Source organism: Sarcophilus harrisii, chromosome 3, assembly GCF_902635505.1.
Source record: "Sarcophilus harrisii chromosome 3, mSarHar1.11, whole genome shotgun sequence".
In the NCBI taxonomy this organism is placed as follows: domain Eukaryota; kingdom Metazoa; phylum Chordata; class Mammalia; order Dasyuromorphia; family Dasyuridae; genus Sarcophilus; species Sarcophilus harrisii.
In genome coordinates this window covers 305,213,739-305,239,776 of record NC_045428.1, presented here as the reverse complement: position 1 = coordinate 305,239,776, position 26,038 = coordinate 305,213,739, and the positions used below count along the sequence as shown (strand labels likewise).

General features: G+C 39.1%; 2 protein-coding genes across 2 annotated transcripts in view; both read right to left on the bottom strand.

The window, feature by feature from the left end:
- Positions 1 to 653: 653 nt before the first annotated feature.
- Positions 654 to 26,038, bottom strand: part of LOC100915670 (inhibitor of carbonic anhydrase) — a 75,820-nt gene continuing 50,435 nt past the window's right edge. Inside the window, 8 exon segments of the mRNA XM_031959758.1 lie at positions 654 to 2,663; positions 6,945 to 6,999; positions 7,590 to 7,726; positions 13,313 to 13,395; positions 14,533 to 14,610; positions 15,445 to 15,539; positions 20,183 to 20,349; positions 20,351 to 20,414. Of these exon segments, the coding sequence (XP_031815618.1) occupies positions 2,450 to 2,663; positions 6,945 to 6,999; positions 7,590 to 7,726; positions 13,313 to 13,395; positions 14,533 to 14,610; positions 15,445 to 15,539; positions 20,183 to 20,349; positions 20,351 to 20,414 (893 nt within the window). The 3' untranslated portion in view covers positions 654 to 2,449.
- NDUFB11 (NADH:ubiquinone oxidoreductase subunit B11) lies at positions 22,528 to 25,254 on the bottom strand. The gene is made up of 5 exons (XM_031957245.1): positions 25,191 to 25,254; positions 24,281 to 24,529; positions 23,936 to 24,174; positions 22,886 to 23,016; positions 22,528 to 22,698 (listed from the first exon to the last, which is right to left on the bottom strand). The coding sequence occupies exons 1-5, from the start codon at positions 25,252 to 25,254 to the stop codon at positions 22,572 to 22,574; spliced, it is 810 nt and encodes a 269-aa protein (XP_031813105.1). The 3' UTR covers positions 22,528 to 22,571.

Sequence of the window (26,038 nt, the reverse complement as noted above, 5' to 3'; positions counted from 1 at the left end):
ATTATGTAATGAAACAAACAGGCACAAGCCACAGGATTTTAAGTCCTATGATCATCTAAAAAAGAATTTATGTAGAGTCTGATGGCTATGAAATTAAATCACAGACTTCAGGAATTTCCTTCATTCATTAACTAAATGGGTATCACTGAAGTTATAAATTGTTGGTCTGCTTGGCTGACAAAGATAACCAAAGATTGCCAAGCCCTTAGCAGAAGGGTTGAAAGAGAAGACAGAAAAGTCAAAGAAACCCTTTGAAAAGAAGGATGAATAGGAGCTAAAGGATGTGGTCCATAGTACCCAATCACCTGCAGTTTGCCAAGTGTCCTCTGGACCAGCTAAAGGCTTCCATTTTGGTAACAGACAAAAATCACAGGCAGAACTTATGATATCTAACAACAATGGGCACCCCCCAATATCTGTTCCCTGTATCATGAACAGCATAGGTGTGAATCTGCACAGTACCCATATGAAGTAGGTCCTCTATACAACAACAGAGGATTGCTTTTATGTAAAATCAGAGAGAGAGAGGGTCAGTCAATGGTATAAGAAACCTGCATCCCAATGGTGAGAAACGTTTCAACCAAAAGCTCCAAAGTTCACAAAAACAAATATGACATTTGGACTGCAATCATACAAAAGTTAACACATCGAAGAAACATTTGAATTCTTTGCTTTTACTTTATGAAAATTGTTTCAAGGGTCCCAAGGACCAAACATCATAACCAGAGGCTGCTCCAAAACAGATAAGTCAATGATACAACATATTTTAACAGCATACTAAAAAGTCTGACTGTTTGATCCTATAGAGATAATTCTGTAAGTCGTTCAATTAATATATTTTATGCTTTCTCCACTGGAAAAATATGAAGATATTTTTAAATTACTGTTTATTAAATGCTTTCAAAATCTCTGTTTGTAAAATCCCTCAAATGACACATTCCTAATGGCAGTATATATTCATTGCAGATTTCCTCTTTCTCCACACTGTGAATTAGTTTATGTCATAAATAGCCAGTTTCTCTGCCCTTCTTTAAACCGCCTTTGTTGTGACATTCTATTACTTCTGTTAAAGGGGTGAAATACTGGCTTAACACATAATTAAAAAAATAAATAAACCAAGAAACAGAATGAAACTAAATGGGAAATTTTGTGGGAAAGAAAACAGACTGAGAAAATATGTCATTTAACAGGTTTTTCAAGTAACTGCTTGAACACCTCCTCCACTTGGGGGTCCATGTTAGGTCACAGTGACTTTTTAATTTGCCAAATTGCACAAACATTAAACAAAGAAGCTATAATGACATACATGACCACATTAAATTTCTTTTTATCAGTTTTTTCCCTACTTTTGTTTCCCTAAGCTGCCTTTACTGCTAGCAAAGGCAATCCATAAGACTAAATATTAGCAGTAGAGACTTTCAAATCAGAATCCTGACATGAGACATAAGAAAAGTCCTTGTCAGTTCCAGGTTTTACTCTTTCACATACAGAGATGGCACTGCTAACCTACAGTAAGGTGTACAGACTGAGCCATTTTTCGAGGCAGTCTGTTAACTGAAAACTAACAAAGGTAACAGAGATCCAACATGACCTTGGGTCTCACCATCCTCTTACATGCCTGCTAAAGTCATGCTGGTCATATTATTTACCAAAAAAATGTATCATTTAAAAACCACAAATGTAAGAAACCAACAATTTCATTACAAAAACATAGATATTCTTTAACACTGTTGAGTTTGCACCCCAAAAAACTTTGCTAGGAATCTGCTATTTGTTCACCACTTAGTTTTAATAAAATTAAGGGATCAGAGTAAGACATAATCTAGTATTCTATGAAAGTGGCTCTGACTGGTTCTGTCACAATGAATTCAGCCAATCTAAGAATCATACTGTCATAGGCTATGAAAAATTGTGAACTGTGAGCACACAGTTGAGATTGCTTAAGAAAAACCAAGGGAGATGAGAGAGAAAAAAAAAAAACAAGAGCAATCTGCAACTAATTAGGCTTCATGAATGGATACATCTGATTCCAGAGTAAAACTACAAGAAAACATCAAATCAGAAAGGATGAAAACTCTTCTTGAAATAAAAATGCTTAATAATAAACCTTTCTATTTGGAGTCTGATGGAGATAGCAAAGTCCTTTATCTTTCCTGAGAGTAAGATCAAACTTTACAATCTCTATTACAGATCCAAGGCAGAAATGAAAACCATTGTACTTGGCAATGGGATGATAAAGAAGAGCTGAATTATTTGAAAAAGAAGCTAGGCGGCCTTTAAAAAACCCCCAAGCTGGTTACAGTACATTTATCCTTAATATCCTCACAATAATTTCTTTCCACAATAAACAAATATTTCAATATATTTTTCACCCCTTTTCAATTCACTACTAACCCACCCCTTTACATGTGTCAGGGTCAGACTTCTGTTCTGTTCCAGCTCTGCCTCTTCAGGCCACCCGAGCCAGCCACTTCTCAAAGTCCTGGATGTCAGCAGAGCCATCGTCCCCCATAGCTCCCTTGGCACTGCACTCCAAAAATTCCACCTTCATCGGCAATTGAGAGAATTCAAATTCTTTGCCCTTCTTTCCAAGCTGAGTGATAACAGCACCTGAGCTCTCCAGTGTGCTGGGGGCAGCAGTACGGGTAACTCGCAAGGTATTACTGTCAGACAAAAGAAAGACATATCAGAAAATGTAAGAAAGCATCCACAGTCTAAATTTATAGCCCTAAAGATCCTTAGAAAACTAGAATATTTCAGACGTCTCTTATAGCATTTATACTCTGTGTACATGATGCTATAATGAAATTTCATTTTGAAACTTTTTTAAATAAAAGAATAATTTTACCAATTATAATTTAACTTTTTCTTTCTGATACAGATGTAAATCTTAAGAAGAATCCTTTACATGTTATTATTCTATTTGCCTTCCCCCCAGAACTTTCACATTTCTCTCTTTGTACAATAATACTATGAGGTAAGAAAGGGGAATAATATTATCTTCATTTTACAAATAAGGAAATTGAGACATGAAAAAAGGTGAAATCACTCATCCACATTTATATTCCTAGTCTTGCCCTTCCCACTAGATTGTACTTGCTCCCCAAATGTACCAAATCATTTTAGTGCCATCTACTGGCTATTAAATGGAAATATACATTGCTCCAAATTATTCCTCTTAGGTGGTAAAGTTGGAGACAAAAAGCTTGTCACTCTTTTTTCTAATGATTTATTTACAACTAAAGTACAGAATAAGAGTTCTGATGAAAAACTCAAGCAATTACAAAAAACTTTCACAAATAGATGAATGAAAAGCATATATTAATGCTATGTGCCAATTGAGCAGTCAAAAATACATTTATTAAGTACGTACTATGTGCCAGTTCCTGTGGCTACTGTGGGAGAAGCACTGGGCATACAAAGAAAGGCAAAAGATAGGCCTTGTCCTCAAGGAGCTAGCTCGCAATCTAATGGGGAAAATAATATGCAAACAACTATGTTCAAATAAGCTATATAGTAGATAGGTTGAAAATAGTCAAAGAAGGAAGGCACCAGAATTAAGGGAAATAAAAGCTTCCTAGAGATGGCAGGGTTTTAGGAGGGAGCTGAAGGAAGCCAGGAGGAAAAGACAAAAAGGGAGAGCATGCCCAGCATAGAGACAGCCGGTGAAGCTGGACTGCAGAGCACGTTGGAGTTGGGGATGGGGGGAGGAAGATGACTGAAAAGATGGGGAAGGAACAGGTTATGAAGGGTTTTGAACACCATGATATTTTACATTTGATGTTCCAGTGACGGTTATTGTAATTTACTGAGTACAGAGGTGACACGGTCATCCACAACCATTAGGAAGATCACTTTGACATCTGGATGAATGCCTGGCACCTGGAGAGTCTTGTGGCAGAGAGACCAGTCCGAATGCCGGGAACACAAATATAAAAATGAGATGGTGCCTTCCCTCAAGGATCTAAATTAAAACTCAAGGAAACAATGTGGAGAAGGGAATAGGAGAGAGCATTTTGCTCTGAAATGTCATAGGGACAGTGGATGACCCATGGAGCAGACACGACAATGAGCCCTTGGTTTAATAATTCCCAGAATGTGTGTGTGTGTGTGTGTGTGTGTGCGCGCGCACGCGCACACGCGCTCGTGCGTGTGTAGGTAGCTGGAATTGGGGCTGCAGGGAAGCTGACAAAAAGACAAGACTGAGAAGATGGCTGATGAATGCAAAGAACAGGCTGTTCTGGGGCTGTTCTGTGAGTTTGCTCTCATTCACTCATTCATAGGGACATATCAGCCCAGAAGTTCCAAAACTGAATGGATTACCTCTGCTAGGACTTGGTCTCTAGAGTTTCAGTTTGGTGGGTATAGAAGCACCCAATTAATTATTTCTGTAGCCATTCTTTAAAGTATCTTGATGAAAAACTCAAGACAAGGCAGTATCTCCTGTCTAGAAACTGAAAGCAGTTTGGTTTAATGAGAGGGAATACCAAATCTAGAGCACAGGGAGGCTCTGTCAGGGAGGCTCTCTCAGGGAGGCATCACTGTCTCAAAATTTAAGAAAGGAAGATTTTATTCCATGTTGGGGGAGGATGGGAAGGGGAGAGAAGATGGAGAAAGGAGAAATTGTCCTTTTCCCACCTAGATGGTATAATCATAGAAAGCAAGGGGAAGATAATAAAAGTTGCAAAGTGTTCATTATGTCAAACTAAGTGTGAAAATATGTCTGTGCCCTATTATCCATCTGCAAAGTGTTAAAGTACAGTCCCTGAACAAATTAGAAAAGTAACCGGCTATGTACAGATTAGCCAAAGTTTGGCCCTGTTCTTGGTGGCCTTTAAAAAGCTAAGCCTGACAGTCCCAAAGGACTCAGAAGCAGGTAGCAGCTGTGTTGGATGCAGGAGAGGGGAGGGTTGTCTTTCCTCTCTGTTCTCAGAGGCCATGATGGCCTCTGCCACCCCACCAGGAGTAGCAGTGAGAGCAAGAGAGACAGGGAAGGTCAGGGATGGATGATCAGGATTTTGGGCAACAAGGAAGAAGCCAATTACAGACTGAAGCCCACTGTGGTGGAGGGAATCATTTAGGACTCACAATGTACCTTGAACCTGATAATAGTAGCTACTCTCTAGTGAACTCAACCCATGAGTATGAACGCTAGGTTTAGAGTAATAAATTTTGCAGACTTTCCTATGTAATTTATAGTTAGACCTATAAATTGCTCATTTAATCAATTAAATCTCCAATCCTCAACTAAAGCACTACTCAAATTACTTATTGTGGCCCAAAGAAAACCTTGCATTTTTGAAGGCCTTTCCAATGGACTGCAAGTTGGGGTGATTAAGGTATTAAGCAGAGCCCAGAGAAAGGCTGCCTCTGTCCTCAAAGTCTAACTTAGAAAAGTACAATTTCAGCACTAGAAGGTTGGGACCCTGCTAATGACTCCTTTGGTTCATTGGTGCTTCAAAAGAATTCATCTGCTAATAAAAGATAAGTCTAAGGGAAGACTACCCAGATTAATACAAACATAAAGAAAAGTAAGTGCATAGTAAAGAAATTGCTTGATTTTTTAATGTTAACATCAGACTCAAGTTTCATGTTAATCTAGATAATAGAGTTAAGGTGAGCTTTAAGACTAAAGATGGTAAGGTGTAGTGAATTTAGAACAAAGATCTCAGTTCAACTCCTGGAGCCTACATTTACCACTGTGTGAATATGGGCTTTAACCTCAGGCTCAATTTCCTTTTTTGTGAAATGGAGATAAAAACATTTGAACTATCTACATAATAGGGTAGATGCATGGAAAGAATCCTGTAAACCATAAAGAAGTATATAAATGTCAGCCATTAGTCTCATTCTTCCCTTAATATTCCAATCCAATCCACTGTAGCACAGTGACTCGGGTGTCATGAAGAGCAGACCAGAAAAGTGACAATTCCACAAAGTTTCCAATATATGTGCTGCCTGAGGACCAGCCTACTAAAGTCTGAAGCACAGCAATAGATTGGCCACAAAACTGATGAATTTTTCAGCTATAGTAATTCTTGAAAACAATCTATGCAGTCTTAGAAAGGATGTAATCTATGTTGGTATAGGAAGTACTGACATTTTTTTAAAAAGCTAGGCCTTTGATTTCATGTATGTGGACCTCCTGGTGTGGAAACTTGCCCTCACAATGCAGATCAGCAAATGATTTATGAATTTGTATTTACTGTGAGAGCTGCCTTGGGCACAGGGATCAAGTGATATTCTCCTGGGTCACACAAATACTTATAATAATAAATCACATCTAAATATATTAAATATAATAAGCAAAGAAGTATGCACAAAATATTTTGTGTTCCAAATGGTAACTTTAGATTTGTTACAGGTTCTAAAAGTATGGCATTTTTTTTCAATCTTTCCAAAAATTTATTTTAGGAAAAAGTTTCTAATGCTTAAAAGTTTCCAAAAATCTCACCTCTAGATTGTTAAAAATGAATCAATTGTTAACATCATTTCTGTACATATAGGATGTTTTTCAAAATGTAAGCTAATTCTTTCCAATCAGAGCAAAAGATTCAACTATACAACACTTAAAATCAGGAAATCCTTTCCACCAACATAGGTGGAGGCTCCAATGTCTCAGCAACAAGCTGAGAAACTCTGGCTAAGTTACCTCTGAGTCTCAATTTCTCTTTCTAAAAAATGAAGATAACAATGTGTTACCTCCCTCATAAGGCTGTTTTGAAAAAAACTCACTATATAAACCTTGAAATTATTTTTATGTATATACACAGAGACAAACTACATATACGTATGCGTATATAGATAGACAGACATATAGGTATATAAATATGTGTATACATAAAAACATGCATAAGTGCATATATCTCAATGATTTAAAGTCTTTATAATATGATACCCAATTTATAAATAAACTTTATTCAAAACTTTAGATCCATACTCACAGTTCTTTTTCTAGCTGCTGTTGAATTAACTTGGCAGATTTTGCCATTGTGAGATCTAGAAAGATGAAGATATTATCATTGGTTTAAATCAGGAATGACATTAGTAATAAGCCCTTCTATACTGAGATACTTTCATGTCTGACCAATCTTTTACAGTTTTCCTTTTGAAAAAGGGTAACTTTTATTTTCTTCCCTTCTCCACCACATATATCTACATCCTACAAGTTGTTTTAAACAAAATTTCTATGCTAGACAAAAGGGGCACAATTTTAAATATAAAGTGAAAAGAATTTAGCAACTCTTAAATGCCTTATTAAAGTAAAAATGATTTACAGACATTTTCCTTTGTTCATCCAAAAAAAAAGGTTAGTAAGACCACTGAGGCAGAGCAAGATCACAAAATGAGATAGTCATAGAGCTAAAATCAAGACTCAAAATTGCTGAATTTACACTGTTATTCATACTTGCTTTCTCTTCTAACATCATTACTAAATGCTCCTCTTAATCACAAAGTTGAATTGGCTTTTGCATCACTCAGGGAACATTGTCAAAATGTACGAAAATGTCAAAGAATGAGAGTAATTATGCCAAAATGGTATCGCATCTGAAGATGTGCCGAGATAATCTTACCAATATGATGATTACCTTGCTTATTGCAGGCTATCAATAAAGATGGTGCATTCTTCAATACCATGCTGTCAATAAGGACCTGATACAGAAATTCAGCTACATCTTTTACCTCCCGCTGGAATGTTGCGCTATCCACCACAAACACAATTGCTCTGAATAAAATGAAAAAACAAAATAAGAGTGAATTGTCAAAATGAACTATGAATTCTGAACTAAATCATCTACAGTATCTTCAAGGCCTATACTATAGGCCTTTATTCCAGGCATGAATCAGTAAAACAAATGAATGCTGCTGGTGAACAAAGATCAGACTCAGGTTTGGCACTCTTATCAGTGTATCTGCAGGTTCTAATCCATAATTATCCTTTTCAGTCACTGAGACTCCTGGAATCCATTGATAAATTTGAAAGCACAATATGAGACCTTCCATAGGACATATTCTCTACTCAACTCAATTCTTACAGATGCTTTCATATTCTCTTTTCTAAAGAATAAAGTATATGAGTGTTAAAGATTCAAAAAGAATGCCTCCAAAATAAAAATCATTAATATCATCCTACCACTTTTTTTAAAAACAAAAATCAACTGAGCAGAAACTGAAATAAATTAAGCAATATTTTAAAAGACTAAAGTTCAAAGTCAAGATAAAAGGCCAGACACCACTACTGTTCACTTAATCTTGACCTTCTCAGCACCAAATCTTGAAATTAAGGAAAATTCAATAAGTAGTAGCTGAGAGTAGTCCTCTACTCCGGATTCCTGAAACCGTCTAGGTGCCAGAAGCTGAGATAATACAAAATACAGGATGCTGGCCTTGGCCCCCAGGATATATAGATAAGAAATAAGGAGATGAAGGTGAATAGCCTTCTCTCAAGGGGAAAAATCAAATGCAATGGCTTTTTCAGTCACACCTTCATTCCCTGAATTCATGATATTGTATATTGTCCTTCACTAGCAAACATTTCTCATGATCCTTGATGGTTTTTGTTTCTAATATTCCTAAGTATAAGCTTTCCCTAATGCTCAATTCTCAAATCAATTCTCTTCTATCCTGATACTATTTTTTCTTAGAGCTCTCATTCTCCCATATCAATAATCATCTTTGTGCAAATAACACCGATTATTTCCATCTCAGTCCTCACTGCTTACTCTCAAACAGCAGTCCTACTTCAGATATCCCAACAACCCCTCAAATTCAACATATCTAAAACAAAATTCCTATGCCCACTGGAGCATGGACCTTTTGACATGTTCCCTAAAGAATACATAAACTCATGGCCAATGTGCGAGTTTCACTTCAATATGCATATTTGTTCTAAGAGTTTTGGTTTTTTCTTTTGAGGTGGAAGAATGATGTCAAAAGGAGATAAAATAAATTATTTTAATTGAAAAATTGAAAAGAATATGAGAACTCAAACTTTTGATTAATGGAAGGGAGAATGGGCAGGATCTATGAGTTCCTGGATTTCTATTAATAACACCAATATTCTCCAAGGGATCCAAGTTAAAAAACTCAATCATTCTTCAGTCCTCCCCCTGCCTCCCTTCAGTGTCTATTAATTCTTCCTTCACAGTCTTTCCACTTATATTATCATCAAATTAGTTCAGGCCTACCTTTACTTGGACTATTACACTGGCTTCCTAACTAATTTTCCTGCCTTCAGTCTCAGTCCCTTTTCCCTAAGGTCTATCTTGTACAAACCACAAGATCAGCTTCTCAAAGTACCCTTTGGATCAAGTTCCTTCTGCTAAGTTTCAAAAGTTTACTACTGGCTACACAGAGCCACAGCATCATAGACTTACAGCTGAAAAGGATCCAGAGACCATTATTTTGCCTAACTCCCTAATATTACAGATGAGAAAATAGAAGTGCAGAGACATGAGAGACTTGCTGAAAGTCATACAGCTAATAAGTGGCAGAGCTGAGATTCAAGCTCCGGTCCAAGTCATGGTAGCATGAATATTACCTGTCATATGCGTTATGTGCCATGGGAGGGATGGTCTCTTCCTTTGATAACCTTCAGTTTATAAGGAGAGTTAAGACACATTCAAGAGTGATAGAAATAAGGTAGGAAGCCTATAAATAGTATAGGAATAAGATGTTCTTGGAGTTCAGGGACCATTTCTGGTAAGGGTAACAAGGAAAAGCTTTGTGGAAGAGAAGGCATTTTTGAAAAATGGTCTTTGAAGAGGGCAGTTTCCACATATAAATGTGGGAGAATGCATCACAAGCAGGAGAAATGTGAGCACATCACCAACATGAGATGAGGCAGGGCCAGGTGTGCTCAGGACAAAGCAGAGCAGTTGGGCTTGGTGTAAGACTGATACAGGAGAACAATGGAAAATAATGCTAAAGAAACTGGGGCCAGGCAGAGGAGAACCCTGAAGCTAGCTAAAGTAAGGTTTGTGAAAATGTGGTACAATGGAAAGAGCAATAGATTTGGAAAAGATTTAAAAAAAAAAAAAAAAAAGATAGAAAAAAGCACAGGAAGATTTCTATGAACTGAAGCAAAACCTAAAAACTACACAATGGCAGTGGAAAGAGTGAATAAGTGACCAATGGCAGTGAAAGAGCAATAAAATGAAGTTGATCACTGTGAGATGAAAATAATCACACTCAGTTCTAAGACCTTAGCCCTTCTTTGCAGAGGTGGGGAATTAGGAATAGAATACTGTATATGCTCTCAGGCTACAGAGGCATCTGATATAGCTTTGTTGAATGGCTTTCGCCCTCCCTCTTTCTATACTGTTAAAAGGAATGGCTCCCTAAGTAGGGAGAAATGAAAGCTATTTATAGAAATAAATGTAATGTAAAAAGCAAAAGACAGCAATAAAAATCTTATAAAAGGGAGCTATTTCTTTGAAAGAACTGAGAGGATTCCTCTTCTATAAAATGAAGAGTATGGACTAGCTAATGTCTGAGACTTCATTAGCTCTGAAATATTATGATCCCAACTCTGAGAGGCAGAGCATAATGAAAAGGAAAGCTAGATCCTGATCTTTAGAGAAGAGACCTTATGAGAAAGAGGCAGGGATGGGTATTGATTTCTGAAAGGGAAGAGGTTAATTTGGCTTAGCACTAACAGCCGATAGTAAATTATACAAATGGATAATTATAGCAGTAGAACAAGACTGTAACTATGTTAAGATATAACTGAAAAACCAAAAAAAGGTAAAACCAAAGATAAAGATTTGAGAAAATATATAAGTGCAAAGTACAATGATTAGAAGGGGGAAAGTGAGACACTGAAAACAAGTCACACAAAAAATATATACATAAAAGGAATGAGATAAACTATTCTAAATTATGGCTAATGCCAACCTCAGTTGTTTTCAATAAGCCAAGGACAAGTTCTAACTAAAGCACTTAAATCAATTCAACCAGCGTTTTTATCAAGCATCTACTCTGTGTAAGGGACTGTGCTAAGATGCAGAGCCAGAAAGACAAAAATTATTTCTTTACTTCACAAAGTTTATAACTCTGTGTGAATACAAGATGGACAGAAGTAAGTCAATATAAGATAGCTGACTAGGAAAAAACATAACAAGCTGTGGTAAGTACAGAGAACAAGGGCAGAGAGGCTTCATGAAACAAGTGGTACCTAAGTTGGGCACTGATTGAAGGGCTTCTGGTTATTAGCAGCGATGGGAGTTGGACTTAAGAGGCTGAGGTGAATTTTTCATTTTAGGCTGATGAATTTTACTTTGAAAACAAGGAGACAATGGAAGATTTGAGACTCAGAAAAGATATGGTTATACTGATCAATAGGTTTTGGGACCTGTGCAAAGGATTGATGGGAAAGTCTGGGAACAGGAAGACCAGTTAGGAGGCCTCCATGAAAAACAGTAAGGGCCTGAAGTACAGTGATGGGTGTGAGGAAGCTTAGAGATCTTCTGAAGATGAAAGTGACAAAACTTGGAGAAAGGGAAGTGCCAATGAGGACTTTAGGCTTCTAAGGCAGGGTGGCTGGAAGAATGGCAGCACCCTCAAGAGAAATAGTAAAGTCTGGAGGAAGAGCAGATGGAGAGGAGGGGTGAACACAATGAATTCTGTTTTGCCAAACAAATACTCGGATTACATTACATACTAGGAGGACATCTATACAAACTGTAACTCCTGGAGTTTGTGTATGAATTCCAGTTACCAGATAAACGCATCAACTTATATGTAACACTTTTCTACAACATTTCTTCTGTGAAACTCCTGTAGCTTTTGTATTTGCATAATGAAATTTTCTATAAGAGTCAAAAATAACAGACAATGAAAGGTCCTGTAAAAATGCTGGGGGGAAAAATTGACAATGACTACTGAAGAGCAAGAAAAAATTTGTGACTAATAAGGTAAATGTGAAGATGTTCTCAAGGTAGTAAAAGACAGGGACCTGAAGAAAGTCATTCCAAATTTCAATATTATGTTATTTGAAATATAGAGCAAGATCTTGCAAGAAACAAAGGGGAAGATGTGATCTGCATAGATGAATTCATACTGATGAGAGAAAAAAATGTAAAAGAAAAGCAGAAGGATGAGTGGCTTCACTGGGTCTCATCACTAGAAAGAATAAAAGAATCAGGAGTAGTGATGGCTATGCAAATATTTCTCTCCTGAAAATCAGGAAAGAACATGAATCTGAAAAGTATAGAGTGGTGTTACTAAAATTTTTTAGTAACTGGTAGAAAAAATTAGATTACCCCAAAGAGTGCATCTAAGTAGCCAGATTCACATCTATATAGGAACTAAATGAAGGAACTAAAACTATTTTCTTCTAGGAATGCACTTTTCTGAAATGAAATCTTTTTCGTTAAAATTAAATTTCATTACTTCTGAAATCTACCCATTTTTTTGTGGAACATAAGATAGGTACATTGTGGCTTCAGCAAACTTCCCTCATTGACTTGATTTGTGCTTCATTTGAGAGCATGAGAATTAGTCATGTGTTTTGTTTTGTTTTTTTATCATTTCACCCAGAGTAAGATGTGTAGGGAATGAATGAAATCCAAGAACAAAGGACAACCACCAACCAATAAACTCTAGAGAACTTACTTGTTAATGATTTTCCTATTTTCCAACTCTAACTTCTGACTTGTACAACAAAACTGGGTTTGTTTTAACAATAATACCACAGGAAAATAGTTTTTAACTGTGACTCTCTTCCTCACAAAACAATGCTTTTTGGAAATTTTTAAAATATCACTCAATAGCCATTCTCTTTCTCCTTGTCATATATTTCCCTTGAAACATACTTGAGGGAAACAAACATACTAGCCATTTCTGACCACACAGACCTCATTCTGGTCCCATGAACCAAAGTGCCTCTAGAGTATGTTTCATTTTCACCTCTAAAGTCAAGACTGGTAACGTCATCCATCAAGAGTACTGATATCTTTCAATGTTATTTTCCTTCACTATACAGTGCTTCAAGAGACATTAGCAGTAAAACAGAATCCTGACATTTTCACAAAGGAAAGAAAAAATCTTATTACTTCTCCCATTGGAGTGTGAGACCTTTCTCATTTCTTAGAGTCTATCCCAAGACTTTTTTTTTTTTGAAGTTTGGCATTCACTGAAATATTTTCATGCAATGAATATAACTAAATAACAAATACTAAATATAGCACTATCAGAAAAGTATTCAATAACAATCACATAAATAAACAAAACCAAAAACAAAACATTACCTAAGTAGGGTCAATTTTTGTATTTTCTATAGGATTATCAATATTACACCTCTTTTACTTACCTGGCTGAAGCCTTAAACCGCTCTAAGAATTGAAGCCTCAAACTCTCATGACCAGGAAGATCAATCAAAGTCAAACTATTACCCTAGAAATTGACAATAACATAAAATTAATGTCCCAACAAAAACACTATTATGGAAATTCCAGATTCAGAAAAGAGTAAATTTATTCAATGAAAAGCAAGTGAGGGCAAAATACCAATATGCTATTTTAGAAGTAACTTATTTTCTCAAATTAGTAATTATTTAATACTTTATTAAATACTTTAAGTATTCAAATTATAATATGTGGGCAAAAGACCAAAAAAATATGTGGAATTAATCAACAGTTATTTATTAAATAACTACTAAGTATTGTTAGGCTCTATGGATAATTTTAAAAGGCAAGGTTCTTCTCTCCTCAAGAAACTTACAATCTAGTTGAGGAGAGAGGGAAAGAAGAATAAAATACATCATGCAACAGAAAACAAGCAAATACTAAGTGTTTGATATAAAGCTCTGAAGGAATTCAGAAGAAAGGGGGATCAGTAAACACTAAGTTAAGAAAGGCTAGTCTACATGGGTCTTTAGATGGCTCTGGGAGAGAAAGGATCTGGATTAGGGGGCAGATTACAGAGGGTAGAAGGGAGAACAGGTAATGGAATCCTACTTGTAAGAACTTGTCTATACTGAAATACTTTAAAAGATTAACAAAAGAGAGGAAAAAAGTTGATTTTTCAAATGGAAGCTACAAAAACATGGAAAACAATACACAACAGTGTAAATGAAAAGATCACCATCAGGAAGTCTAAGAAACTAGAAAATCTTTGTCAAAGAGACAAGAGAAATGAGGGACTAGTAGGGCAGAATATTACATATACTGATATGATGTGGTCACTGCATGGGATATATTATTTATTTTTCAAGTATCACAAAGAAGGTTTCAATCTGAAAGGGAAGAAGGTTCCTTAACTCTAGAAATGAGTGTGATTTAAAGACAAAAAGTATGAATAAAATATTCTTGTATAAAAATAATAAAGTGAAGGCTGGCTTTTGAAAAAGTAAAATAGCTTCCCAAATAGACTCATAAGAACCAAACTGCTCTTTAAAATAGTTTTTATGGAAAAATGAATTCTAAGTTATAAGCAACTGATTTATAACTGAAACCCACTTGTAAGTTGAGGACTCCCACTATGCTCGTGCAAATAATAATATGGATATTCTAGATTTTGATGAATCCTTACCCTGTCATTGTTGACTCGGTACACAGCAGAGCTATCAGTAATAGATGTCTGGGTATTTCTGTAAAGTCCTGTTAACAGCTATAAAACAAGCCAAAAGATAAGATTAAATTAATTCTCAGACTCGCTAAGCATGAAATTCTTTCACCCTCTAACAAGCTAACTAAGTTCAACAAATTGACTAGCGGCAAAATAAAGTATCAAAATTATTCTTCTTTTCAAATGATCAATCCTGCTAGGGATCACTCAAAATAGGACATTTTTGATCCCACACTTCCAAAACAATTTGACACACAACTTTCAGTTCAAGAGAGAAACAAAATTACATTTCAAAAGAAATTAGTATTAATAACTTGAATGTATTCATTTGTCATAAATGCTATTTTTAGTTTTTTCTACTTTTAAAAAGAAATGGAGAAAAGGAAAAATTTTACTATAAGTCTGTAAAATTAACTATGAAACAACTCATTTCAAAAGAAGCCCAATCATTCTAAAATGCCAAAGAGAATAGCTATCATGAGAACAGTCTTACCAATGTTCACTGAGAAGTGTGCCATCTTTATAACTTTTTAACATGATTACTACAATATTTCTGCTCCTTCTACCTCATTAGTTGTCTTAGAATCTTCAGTAATCAGATGAAAAGAGCAAAGAAAACTGCTAAACATATTTTCTAACATCCAGTAAAGAACATTCATATCAGTTCTGGTACCACATGAAAACTGAAGTGCTCAAAAGTTGGCAGCTTATATGCTTTCCAAGATCCCTTTTTCCTACCCAAGAGGGTAAGAATTATTTCCAGATATTTCAGAATTAATGTAAAATTTTCTACAAAGCAACCAATGGCTCAAAAAACAATTGCATATCTCTCATATTTATCACACAACTCTATTACATGACAATAAAAACATTTACCCTGACAAAAAGTAGTGTCTTCCCTGAATCACACAGTCCAACCAGAAGTACAGCCCTTCGACTGCTCTTCCTGCTCCGAATGAGTTTCCAGCATACTGTGAAAGTGAAAAGAAAAGATAACAGAGCCAGGACTAGAACAAGTCTTCTCATTCACACTTTATTCAGACAGTGAGACCTTAAGAATCAGAAAAACCTGACTGAATCCAGACACTCATAAACTGTGTGATCCTAAATCATAACAATAGCACCTACCTCACAGGATGGCTGCGAGAATCAAACGAATCAACATCTGCAAAGTACTTTGCATTTATTATATAAATACTACTATTATTATTTATTGATATATAAATTACTATTATTAATGAACACCAGATAGATAGAAAAGTTTTTTGTAGTGGGGAATGTATACTAAAGATATCTTAATCCACTATATTTATTGTGAAACCAGTATGAAACAATACCTAATATAAAGGTAAATGCAAAATATAAACTAGTAAATACAAAGTAATTTGGGAGTGGGGAAGCACTATCAGCTGGGAGATCAGGAAAGGTTTCAGAAGAAAATGGCACTTAAACTGAGCTCTGATGGGAGCTAAGGGTTCTCAAGAGCAGGGATGGGGGGAAGGAGTGCATCCTCAGCACAGTAATGGTACAAGCATGGGAGATGGGCTGCATATAAAGAAGCAAGCAAGTCAGTGGGCCAGAACACAGAGCAAATGAAGGGGAGTAATATGTAATAAGCTTGGTAGGCAACTATGAATAGATGATGAAGCTGTATTTTGCCATAAAGGCAAAAGGAAGCTACCAGAACAACAGTTCTTAAGCTGGTTCTGTGAACTTGTGTTTTTTAGAAATATTTGAAGCAACCTTTTTTGTAGTGGCAGGGAACTGGAAATTGAGTGGGATGCCCATCAGTTATGGTATATGAATGTAATGGAATATTCTATAAGAAATGATCAGCAGGATGATTTCAGAGCAGCCTGGAGAGACTTAATGAGCTGATGCTAAGTGAAGTGAGCAAAACCAGAAGATCAATGTATATGGCATCAGCAAGATTATACAATGACCAACTCTGATGGACTTGGCTCTTTTCAACAATGAGGTGATTCAAGGCAGTTTCAATAGACTAGTGGTAGAAAGTGCCATTCCCATCCAGAGAGAGAACTATGGATACTGAAAACATATTTTCACCTTTTTTGTTTCTTTCTTTCTCATTTTTTCCCCTTTTGATCTGATTTTTCTTGAGCAGCATGATAAATGTGGAAATATGTTTAGAAAAACTGCAAATGTTCAATCTATCTTGAACTATTTGCTGTCTAGGAGATGGGGGAGATGGAGGAGAAAGAAAACTTTGGAACAAAAGATTTTGCAAACATGGATGTTGAAAACTTTTTTTGCATGTATTTTGAAAAATAAAAAAATTAATAGCTTAATAATAGTATTTTTAATATGATTGGTTTTCTCTGTAATTCTATGTGTTTTACTTTATGTAAAGAGATCCACCAGACTGCCCTAGGGGGCCATGGCATAAAGAGAGATTTAGAATCCAAACACTAAAACTTTCTTAGGAGGGGAATCAGACCCATGCTTTAGGAATATTAATGTGATATGTGTGTAATGGATGTATTGCAGGTAACAAAAATGAGATAGGAAGACTAATCAGGAAGTTATTCCAACATGCCAGAAAAAGGGGATGAAGACCTGAATTAGGATGGTGTTATAGAGAGAAAATGAATGACTTAACAAATGACTGGATATGAAAATAAAAGAGGAGAAGAAGTATGGGCAAATCCAAGTTTTTGAATGTGAGAGACCAGAAGAATAGTGGTGCCTTCAACAATAATGGGTTAAGGAAGAAGACTGGGTTTGGGGAGAAAAATAATAAGTCCTATTTTAGACATGCTATATTTAAGTTTCCTACAGGACCTCCAGTTCAAAATATCTAATAAGATTGCAGTCAAGGTCTCCAGATTCAAAACCAGTGTTTTTTCCTCTGTCTGACATGGATTCAGGGATCAGAGTGGGAGAGTGAAGTTGATTGAGAGAGACAAAAGCAATACCATTGATAGAATTAGAGAAGTCAGAAGAGGGAGCAGTTTCAGACTTGCTGAATCCATGATATCAATGGAACATTCAGGAAATGTTCATAAATAGGCTTAGAATTAAGGTGAAGAGATACCAGAAATAGCTGAATAGATGTCATAGTACAAATCTGCTGGAAGAACAGTGACTGGAATAAGAGGACCTGGGTTTAAATTCCACTTCTGACACTTTCTACTTGTGTGATCTCGACCCTCCTGAGCCGTAAACTTACATAGCTCATGTAAGTCTTTCCAGGTTTTTCTGAAGTCAGCCTGCTCACCATTTCATATAGAACAATAATATTCCATTATTCACATACCATAACTGATGGGCATCCCCTCAATTTCCAGTTCCTTGCCATTACAAAAAAGGCTGCTACAAATATTTTTGCACACATGGGTATTAAACAATTTCTAAATATTTCTTCTGCAGAGGAAGGTATGGAGACCAAAGACAAAATACAATGCTGGGGAATCTTCTGTCAGGATGTGTATCTGAATAGAAGCAGGCAGCCAACCTTCTCCAGTAGAGACCTAAAATCATAAAAAGACTGAAAAATAATCAAGAGATTCAGGGGAAAAAATACAGTATGGTACTACTTCCATGAAGAATGGCACACGAACCCAGTCAGAAGCCTAGGCACCATAGAAAAGAGGGGCACCTCTAGCAAAATCAGCGGTAGCACAGAAAACAAGCTAGAGCCAGACTTCCCACATTCCCAGAGACATGCCAGGAAACCTTATGGGCTGCAAGGCCATATTCTGAGGTGACCAGTGTAGAGGATTCTCCCAACAAAGTCCCAGCATGAAAAGAAACACACATGGTGAAGTGAAGCTCCTAGAAGGGCCAGTGGCCAGTTCAGATGATCAATGTTCAGGCCTGAATACCACAGGCCCAGGGCCATCAAGTCCCTAGAATTCTGTCCATCATATGATACCTGAAAGATCCAGGGGTGCAAAGTTGAGGTCAACATGGATGCTTGAAAACAAGCAGAGCTAACCACCATACTCAAAAGCACAGCAGGAATTGGAAACCTATCCTGTCTGAGGATTTCTAGAAGGGAATGAATAAGGAGGGCAAAAAGATCACACTAGTTCAGAATTGATACCAAGAATAAGAATTAAAAATAAGATTAAAAAAAAAAAAGAGGGGTTACTGACATTTTTAAAAGTATAGCAGCAAGTTCAGAAAAACAGTCATTTCTGAAAATAATCATAATAATTAGGTGCTTTTTGAAAAGTTGTATGGAAAAGATTCATTGATTTATATGTAATTTTCTTTTTTGTGTTCTATTTTGAATGCTCTTTTTTTGTTATTGTAAGGTTCCAAAGGAGAAATATGCTTTAAAAATTCTGAACCTAACAATCCCAAACATATAAATGTATATTCATGTGTCTATTATATATATATATGTTTGCATGTATAAATGGAAAACAGTACAGTACGGTACAGTACTGTTCTAGGAAATTCCGGGTTTGAATTTTATCTCTGACAGTGTGTCAACTGAAAAAAATTTGCCTGGTCTTTGAGCATATTCTTACAATTCTGGTCCTGAGTCCCAATTGTTTGATGTCAAACCTATTAACCGTGAATGTCCTCCAAGGCTCCATCTAAGGCATTTTTTCCTTTTCTCTCTATATTCTGATTTGGTGATCTCATCAACTTCCTTTGGATCAATTATTATCTGTAAACTGATGATTCCTAAACCAATTTATCCAGTTCAAAACTCACTGCAGAGTTCCAGTTGCATCTGGACATTTCAAACCAAATGTTCTGGAGACAATTCAAACTCAACACGGCCAAAACAAAATCCATTATCTTTTCCCCTCAAAAACAGACCCCTTTTTCCAAAATTCACTATTACTGTCAAGGGCACAACCATCCTTCCAATCACTAAGGTACAAAAGTTTTCTTTCATTCTCAAATCCTCACTCTCAATCCCCAACCCCCCCCCCCTCCCCCCATGTATTTCTGCCTTCACAACATCTCTAGCCTAACTCTTCATACAACCACTACCCTAAGGCTGGCCCTCAGAATTTCTTGCGGGAGATAAGAGGGGGAAAGAGAGCTCTGCACGGGGCAAGTGTGAGCAGTCTCCTTGGCTCCAATGGCAGGTGTAAGGCTGGACACAAGTCGGATAAATGTTACGCGAGATAGCTGCGCGGGTCCCGCGGTTCCCAGGAGCCCGCTGTGGGGCCGCTGGCACGCCCTTGGTGCAAGGAGGGTGGGAAAGCCCGCGGCCCCTAGGTACGAGCGCCTCTTCTGCAACGTGGCCAGCAGTGGCACTGGAGGCCTGGAGATCTGCTTCAGGGGGAGGGACTACCCTCCTGGGTAGGACTGGGTCCCTTGGGAGTATGTATACACCCTGTCTTCCTGCCCGAGGGGGGGGGGCGGGGGGGGCGGGGGGGAGGGGCAGCGCGTCAGACTACCTGACCCGTAATTTAGGACAGAATCTGTACAGGGCCGAGGAAAAGGGCAAGCTCCTGGATTTTCAGGAAATGCCAGACTGGGGAACTGGAGAACGTACCGCGCAGATGCGGGGCCCACCAAGAAAGGCGTCCCTCCCTACCAGGCGCCCCCATGCCCCCCAAGCTTGCGCTCTCGAACCCCTCAACAATCCAAGCGGCCCTCCCCGGCCGCTGGGGCCGCCCCTCACCTAGAGTCAGCAGAACGACGAGCAACGCCACGAGCACGGAAAGCATCGCCGGGTCTCTTTGCTGCAGCTCCTGGCGCAGGGAGTCCAGGTACGGTTGGAAGGTACCACCTCCGCCCCCCATCTGCTCAGCTTCCGCCGAGACCATCATTGAAGAGTGGCGCCGCGCTAGAAAGACGTGGCCCTCGAAGCTTTACGCAGTCGTAGGGATGCGGAGCATCATGGGAATCGTAGTCTTCCGGCCTCCTTCCCCAAGCCGGTAGTGGACAAAATGTATTTCCTGAAACGAGCTTTCTGGGAGTCGTAGTTTTTTCTCTTCCTTCCCTTCCCTACATACCCTAAAAGCACCATTTATTTTGGCCGCGAAGTAATTATTAAAGTCGATGAAATGTCCACACTGAGAGAACTTAATTCTAGCCCGTGCTGTCAAAAATCTCAAGTTCTAGGCAAGTAATTCCTATTATTGTACAATCGGTCCCCCAAGTAACAATTCTGCACACTCCATGAAAATTTAACTCGTTAATTCCAGGACTTTCACAAGCTTTTTTACCCTCCCACAAAATGAAGTCTCTCTAAATCTAGGCAAATAGTACTTGGAAAAGCTCGTGTTAATGATCCGAGTTCCCTACAATAGGAAAAGTTTCTCGTGCGGGAGAGGGTCACACATTTCCAAGCTGAAAGAGACTTTCGAGGTGGGGTAAATTGTGTAAAGCCCTGCGCAATCTGAAAGCTCTATATCAATGCTGATGGTGGTGGTGGTGTTAATGAGGATGATGCATGCCTGTGGAAACTAAGACCCAAAGGTTAAGTGACTTTTGTTGCTCAGACCTTCTTCAGTTGTATCCAATTCTTGACAAAAATACTGGAATGGTTTGCCATTTCCTTTTCCAACTTATTTTACAGATGAGGAAACTGAGGGAAAACATGCTTAAGTATCTCACCTAGGGTCACACAACTAGTAACTATCTGAGGCCAGATTTGAATTTAGGAATATTAAGTCCCGACTCCAAGTCTGATCCTCTAACTAGCTGCCTTTTAAGTGACAAAAGTCACCCAAATTTTAAAGTCGTCCAGATGGACCCTTTATACTAAGGTTGATAAATATAACAGGCATAGAAATATAGAGGTATTAAATATCTAAAGCAAAAATATCATGTTTTGTTGAGAAGATGCCTTTAAAACTAGACTTGTCCTACATTACAACATTCCAGCTTCGTTCCAGGAGACAATGGAGTGATTAAGCAAACCCAGTATTAGGGGGTTGGTTTTGGGGGCAACTTTTTAAATTTTACACTTAAAAGAAAAACAACCCAAAACATTGCACATACACAAGAGACCATAGAAAGGATTCAATATAAAACGAATTTCCATTTCAAACAATACTATACATTGTTTTCAAAGCTGCCCAGCTCTTCTTTGCTTCCTTGTTTCTTCTGTTTTTTGCTGTGCACTTTTTACTTTATTTTTTCTCCCTTGCCTCCCCTCCCCATCCTAAAGATTACAATTAAGCATGGATATATATACATACAGTCATGTAATACAAATACATGTACACATATATAAAACAGTACTCTGCTCATTTCCTCCTATTGTTTCTTTGAAGATGGATAGCATCTTTCTAGCCATCCTCCTAATTTTAGAGATGAGAAAACAGGCTCCTACAAGATTAAATGACTTGTTCAAGGTACACAAGTAATAGGCCGTCAAAAGAGAAACTGATTGCAGTGCCCTTGACTCCAAGTCTAGGACTCTTTCCATACTGCTTCCTCCCAAATGAATCTATAAAATTCTCTCATACAACGCCCCCACCTAATCATCCATTAGCAAATAAAGGCACAGATATACTTTATTGCAGATAATCAGCTATAGGGGAAATGAGATGTGTATTTGCAAACTGAAGAATACTAAGAGTTAATCAGGATTTTAGTTTGTGTTACAGTGAAAAAAGAGCAGATATTAGGATTATATAGTTATACTATATAACTATATAATTATATATATATATAGCATATAGATATATATAGTACATATATATAGCTATATAACTATATATAGTTCCCACTGTACTGATATCTAATTGTATGGTCTTGGACAACTTAACCATCTTGTTACTTGAGAATCAGAGAACTAGGGATTCAGAAGCTATCTGTTTTCAAAGTCCTTATTTAAAGTTGAGGAAACTTTACAACCCACTGAAGTTAAATTAAGTGAACCCAAGTGACTTGCCCAGATCTAGTCTTTTTCTGTGAGCTAAAAACAGGAAAAAAACACAGAGACAGAGACAAAGGCAGAGAAAGACCCAGAGATTCTCCTATCCACTTTTAACATTCAATACGCACACCAAAAGGTACTAACAGAATTAGAATCACTTTATTCATTGCTGGGGTTTACTTTAGTCCTCATCCTCAGGTAAAATGATCTTGCTGGGGTCAAAATAGTTGGAATTCAAAAGGGGAAGACCCTGAGCTTCCCGTAGCTTCACCAGGTACTCGGCCTCCCTCCTGGCCCATTCCTTCATCCTGTGGAAGAGGACAATGAAAGGAAAAGAATAGTGAGGACCAGAAGAAGTCACACTGGCACCAGCACCAAACTGCAAGGACAAGATGCAGGTCTGAATCCAGTACCCCACAAGTCAGATAACTAAAGAAGAAGGGACCCCAGACTGACCCCTCCTCCTCATCTTCTTCTGCCCCAATCCATACTCACTTGTGGTCAGGAAGATAGGCCACAAAGGTGGAGCCCAGGACAATGGCAACAGAAATGCCAAAAAAGAACACGAGCCTCATGTTCCACAGGTCTATGAAAGGGTCTTCATCAAAGCCGTGGGACTCCGGATTCTGCGTTTGGAGGATGCAGTCAGTTAGAAGGCACGTACATTTTTCTAAGGCGCATGCTGCACCAAGTGACACAATGCGTGCTATTTTAACCACAAGGCATAGAGACAGGAGGAACATTTTTGAGAGCAAAATTACATCTGCTTATAGTTACATGGATTTAAAGTATATCTGCACATCCTGGGTTATTTCTACCTTCTAAATCCCATTCTCCCTGAGCAACAAGAGAACTGTTCGGTTCTGCACATATATATTGTATCTAAGATCTACTGTAACCTATTTAACATGTATAGGAGTGCTTGCCATCTGGGGGAGGAGTGGAAGGAGGGGGGGAGGGAGGGGGGAAGAAGGGGGGGAGGGGAAAATCGGAACAGAAGTGAGTGCAAGGGATAATGCTGTAAAAAATTACCCTGCACGGGTTCTGGCAATAAAGTTATTTAAAAAAACAAAGTATATCTGCACAAAGAGAAGTGATAGTATATAGCCAGAAGGCATAGACAGGATTGAACATGCTTGCGAGCAAAACGGCATCTGCTTGTAGTTACGTGGATTTAAAGTATAGCTGCAAAGAGAGAAGTGATACTATAGGGCAGTAAAAATCACAAAAATTGTTTGTAAAATTCTTGCATTAATTGACCCGACTGGTCCTTGATTAATTAGTTGATTTTAATGTGGTTGGTCGCTATCACTGTATTAGAGTCGCGTCAGTGTCCGACTATGGCTGATCAGACCAATTGGAGCTTTTAATTTTAGGAAATTAAGGACCCAGGAGGAGGAGGGATGCCCGACAAGGGAGGGCACAAGCCGCGCGTAAAGATCCCGGGGACAGAGTAGGAGAGAAGGCTACAACGGGGACGCTAGCTCTCAGCCGCCTTAGCCCCGCCCCTAGGTCTCCTGCAGCTCCCTAGCCCCGCCCCCTCACCTTCTCATAAAGGTTGACATCTTCTTTATCTGGGTCTTCTTGCCAGTGGACCTCAGATACCCGGGACGGTTTCTCCTCCGCCGGCGGGGCAACCACGGATCCGGGCGTGGTAGAGATCCGGCGGAGAGAAGCGGCGGCCGGCATCCTCCGGGCCGCCCCGAGCAGGCCGCCATGAGCTTTTAATTCTAGGAAATTAAGCCCGAGTAGCCGATCGCGGCCGCCAAGGGAGGAACTAACCGCTAGGACGGGAGAGAGGAGGAAGGAGACGGGAACAGCCTACTGCGCAGGCGCCTTGCGCCCCCGTCACCCACTGTCCCCGCCCACCTCAGGCTCATTTGTCAGCGCGTTTGATGGGCGTGGTCCCGCAACGACGTTGCTCGAGTGGGCTGTAATCATCCGTTCTACGCAAGCTGCGAGAGTCCGTGTCCTTGGAGGGCGAGGGCGTTTTGGCGGAGACTCCGGAAGCCGTGCGCAGAGCTACGTCCGTGCCTCCTGGCCTCCGGGAGCTGCTTCTTCCCGGGGGTCCTTCGGGCGTCCTGGCCAGCGGGCTGGAGGCGGCGCGGGGGTCTCCCTTCTGGGGGCCTTGGCCCTCACCTGTCCCCGCCCCCCGCTCTCCCTTAGGGCGCCAGCCTTCCGATGGGCCTTTATCCCTCCCTCCACCTCGCCTGCCTGGGGCAGCGCTCCTTGCGACTCCGGACCTCCACTCTCCCCTCCCTAGCCCGAGCCTCTTCCCGGTCCTTCCCCTCCGCCCAGCCCTGGCGCCTTCCTCCCAGCTCCCTAGCCCAGCGGGCTCCCTTCGGGCTTCCATTCCCCTCCCCCGCTCCCTAGCCCAGCCTCCTTTCTTCCCTCCCCCCCCCCCTCCCTAGCCCAGCCTCCTTCCCTCCTTCCCCCTCCCCCCCTCCCCTAGCCCAGCCTCCTTTCTTCCCTCCTCCTCCCCCCTCCCTAGCCCACCTCCCTTCCCCCCTCCTCCTCAGCTCTCCCTAGCCCAGCCTCCTTTCTTCCCTCAACTCCTCCCCCTCCCTAGCCCGCCTCCTCTCTTCCCTCCCCTTCCCCCTCCCCTAGCCCAGCCTCCTTTCTTCCCTCCCCTTCCCCCTCCCTGGCCACCTCCTTCCCCCTCCCTCCTAACCCAGCCTCCTTCCCCCTCCCCCCAGCTCCCTAGCCCAGCCTCCTTCCCTCCTTCCCCCTCCCCCCAGCTCTCTAGTCCCGGGCAGCAGAGCCGGGTAGCTGATCCAAGGGGCGTTAATGACGGACTAGCGTGTGCCTTTAGGATGCATGAGCTGGTCATCATCTTCCCGACAGTTGCGCTTACACATCTGCATTCTTTTGGCCGTTCTAACTGGGTTCAGTAGTGGCGGATTCTTTGTGATCCTGTTTTCCTTGCCATTTCCTTCTCTAGCTCATTTTACTGGGCAAACAGGGTTAAGTGACTTGCCCAAGGTCACAGCCATTAAGTGTCTGAAGTAGGATTCGAACTCAGAAAGTGAGTCCCCGAACTCCAGGCCTAGCGCCTGCATCTCCTGTGCCATCCAGCTACCCACACACATGCACATACAAATGAAATGTATGTATATATATATATACACATACATATATATGTATATATATATGGATATATGGATATATATACACATATATAAATATATGTGTATATATATATACACATATATAAATATATGTGTATATATATGTATATATAAACATACATGCACATATATCCATACTTTAATATTTGTATACATTTTTATGTATAAATACTTGCATACATATACTATACTGGGAGGTGTATATCTATATTATACAAATATTAGAAAATGAATAAATACAAATATGTAGAGCGTCCCCAAAGTCTTAATGCAGTTTTAATCACTAAGACTGAAGATATCCAGTAGACAAATAGTTAAATAAGAGGTCAGAAGAAATAGTAGAAACTCCAAGAGGAAAGTATTAATAAATGCCTACTATGTGTCCTATAAGTTCTGGTAATACAAATGCAAAGCTTGAAACTCCACTCTCAAGAATCTTGCATTCTAGTGAGATAATAAATACATATTAAAATATACAGCATAAATATAAATCAAATAAATACAAAAACATAATACAAAT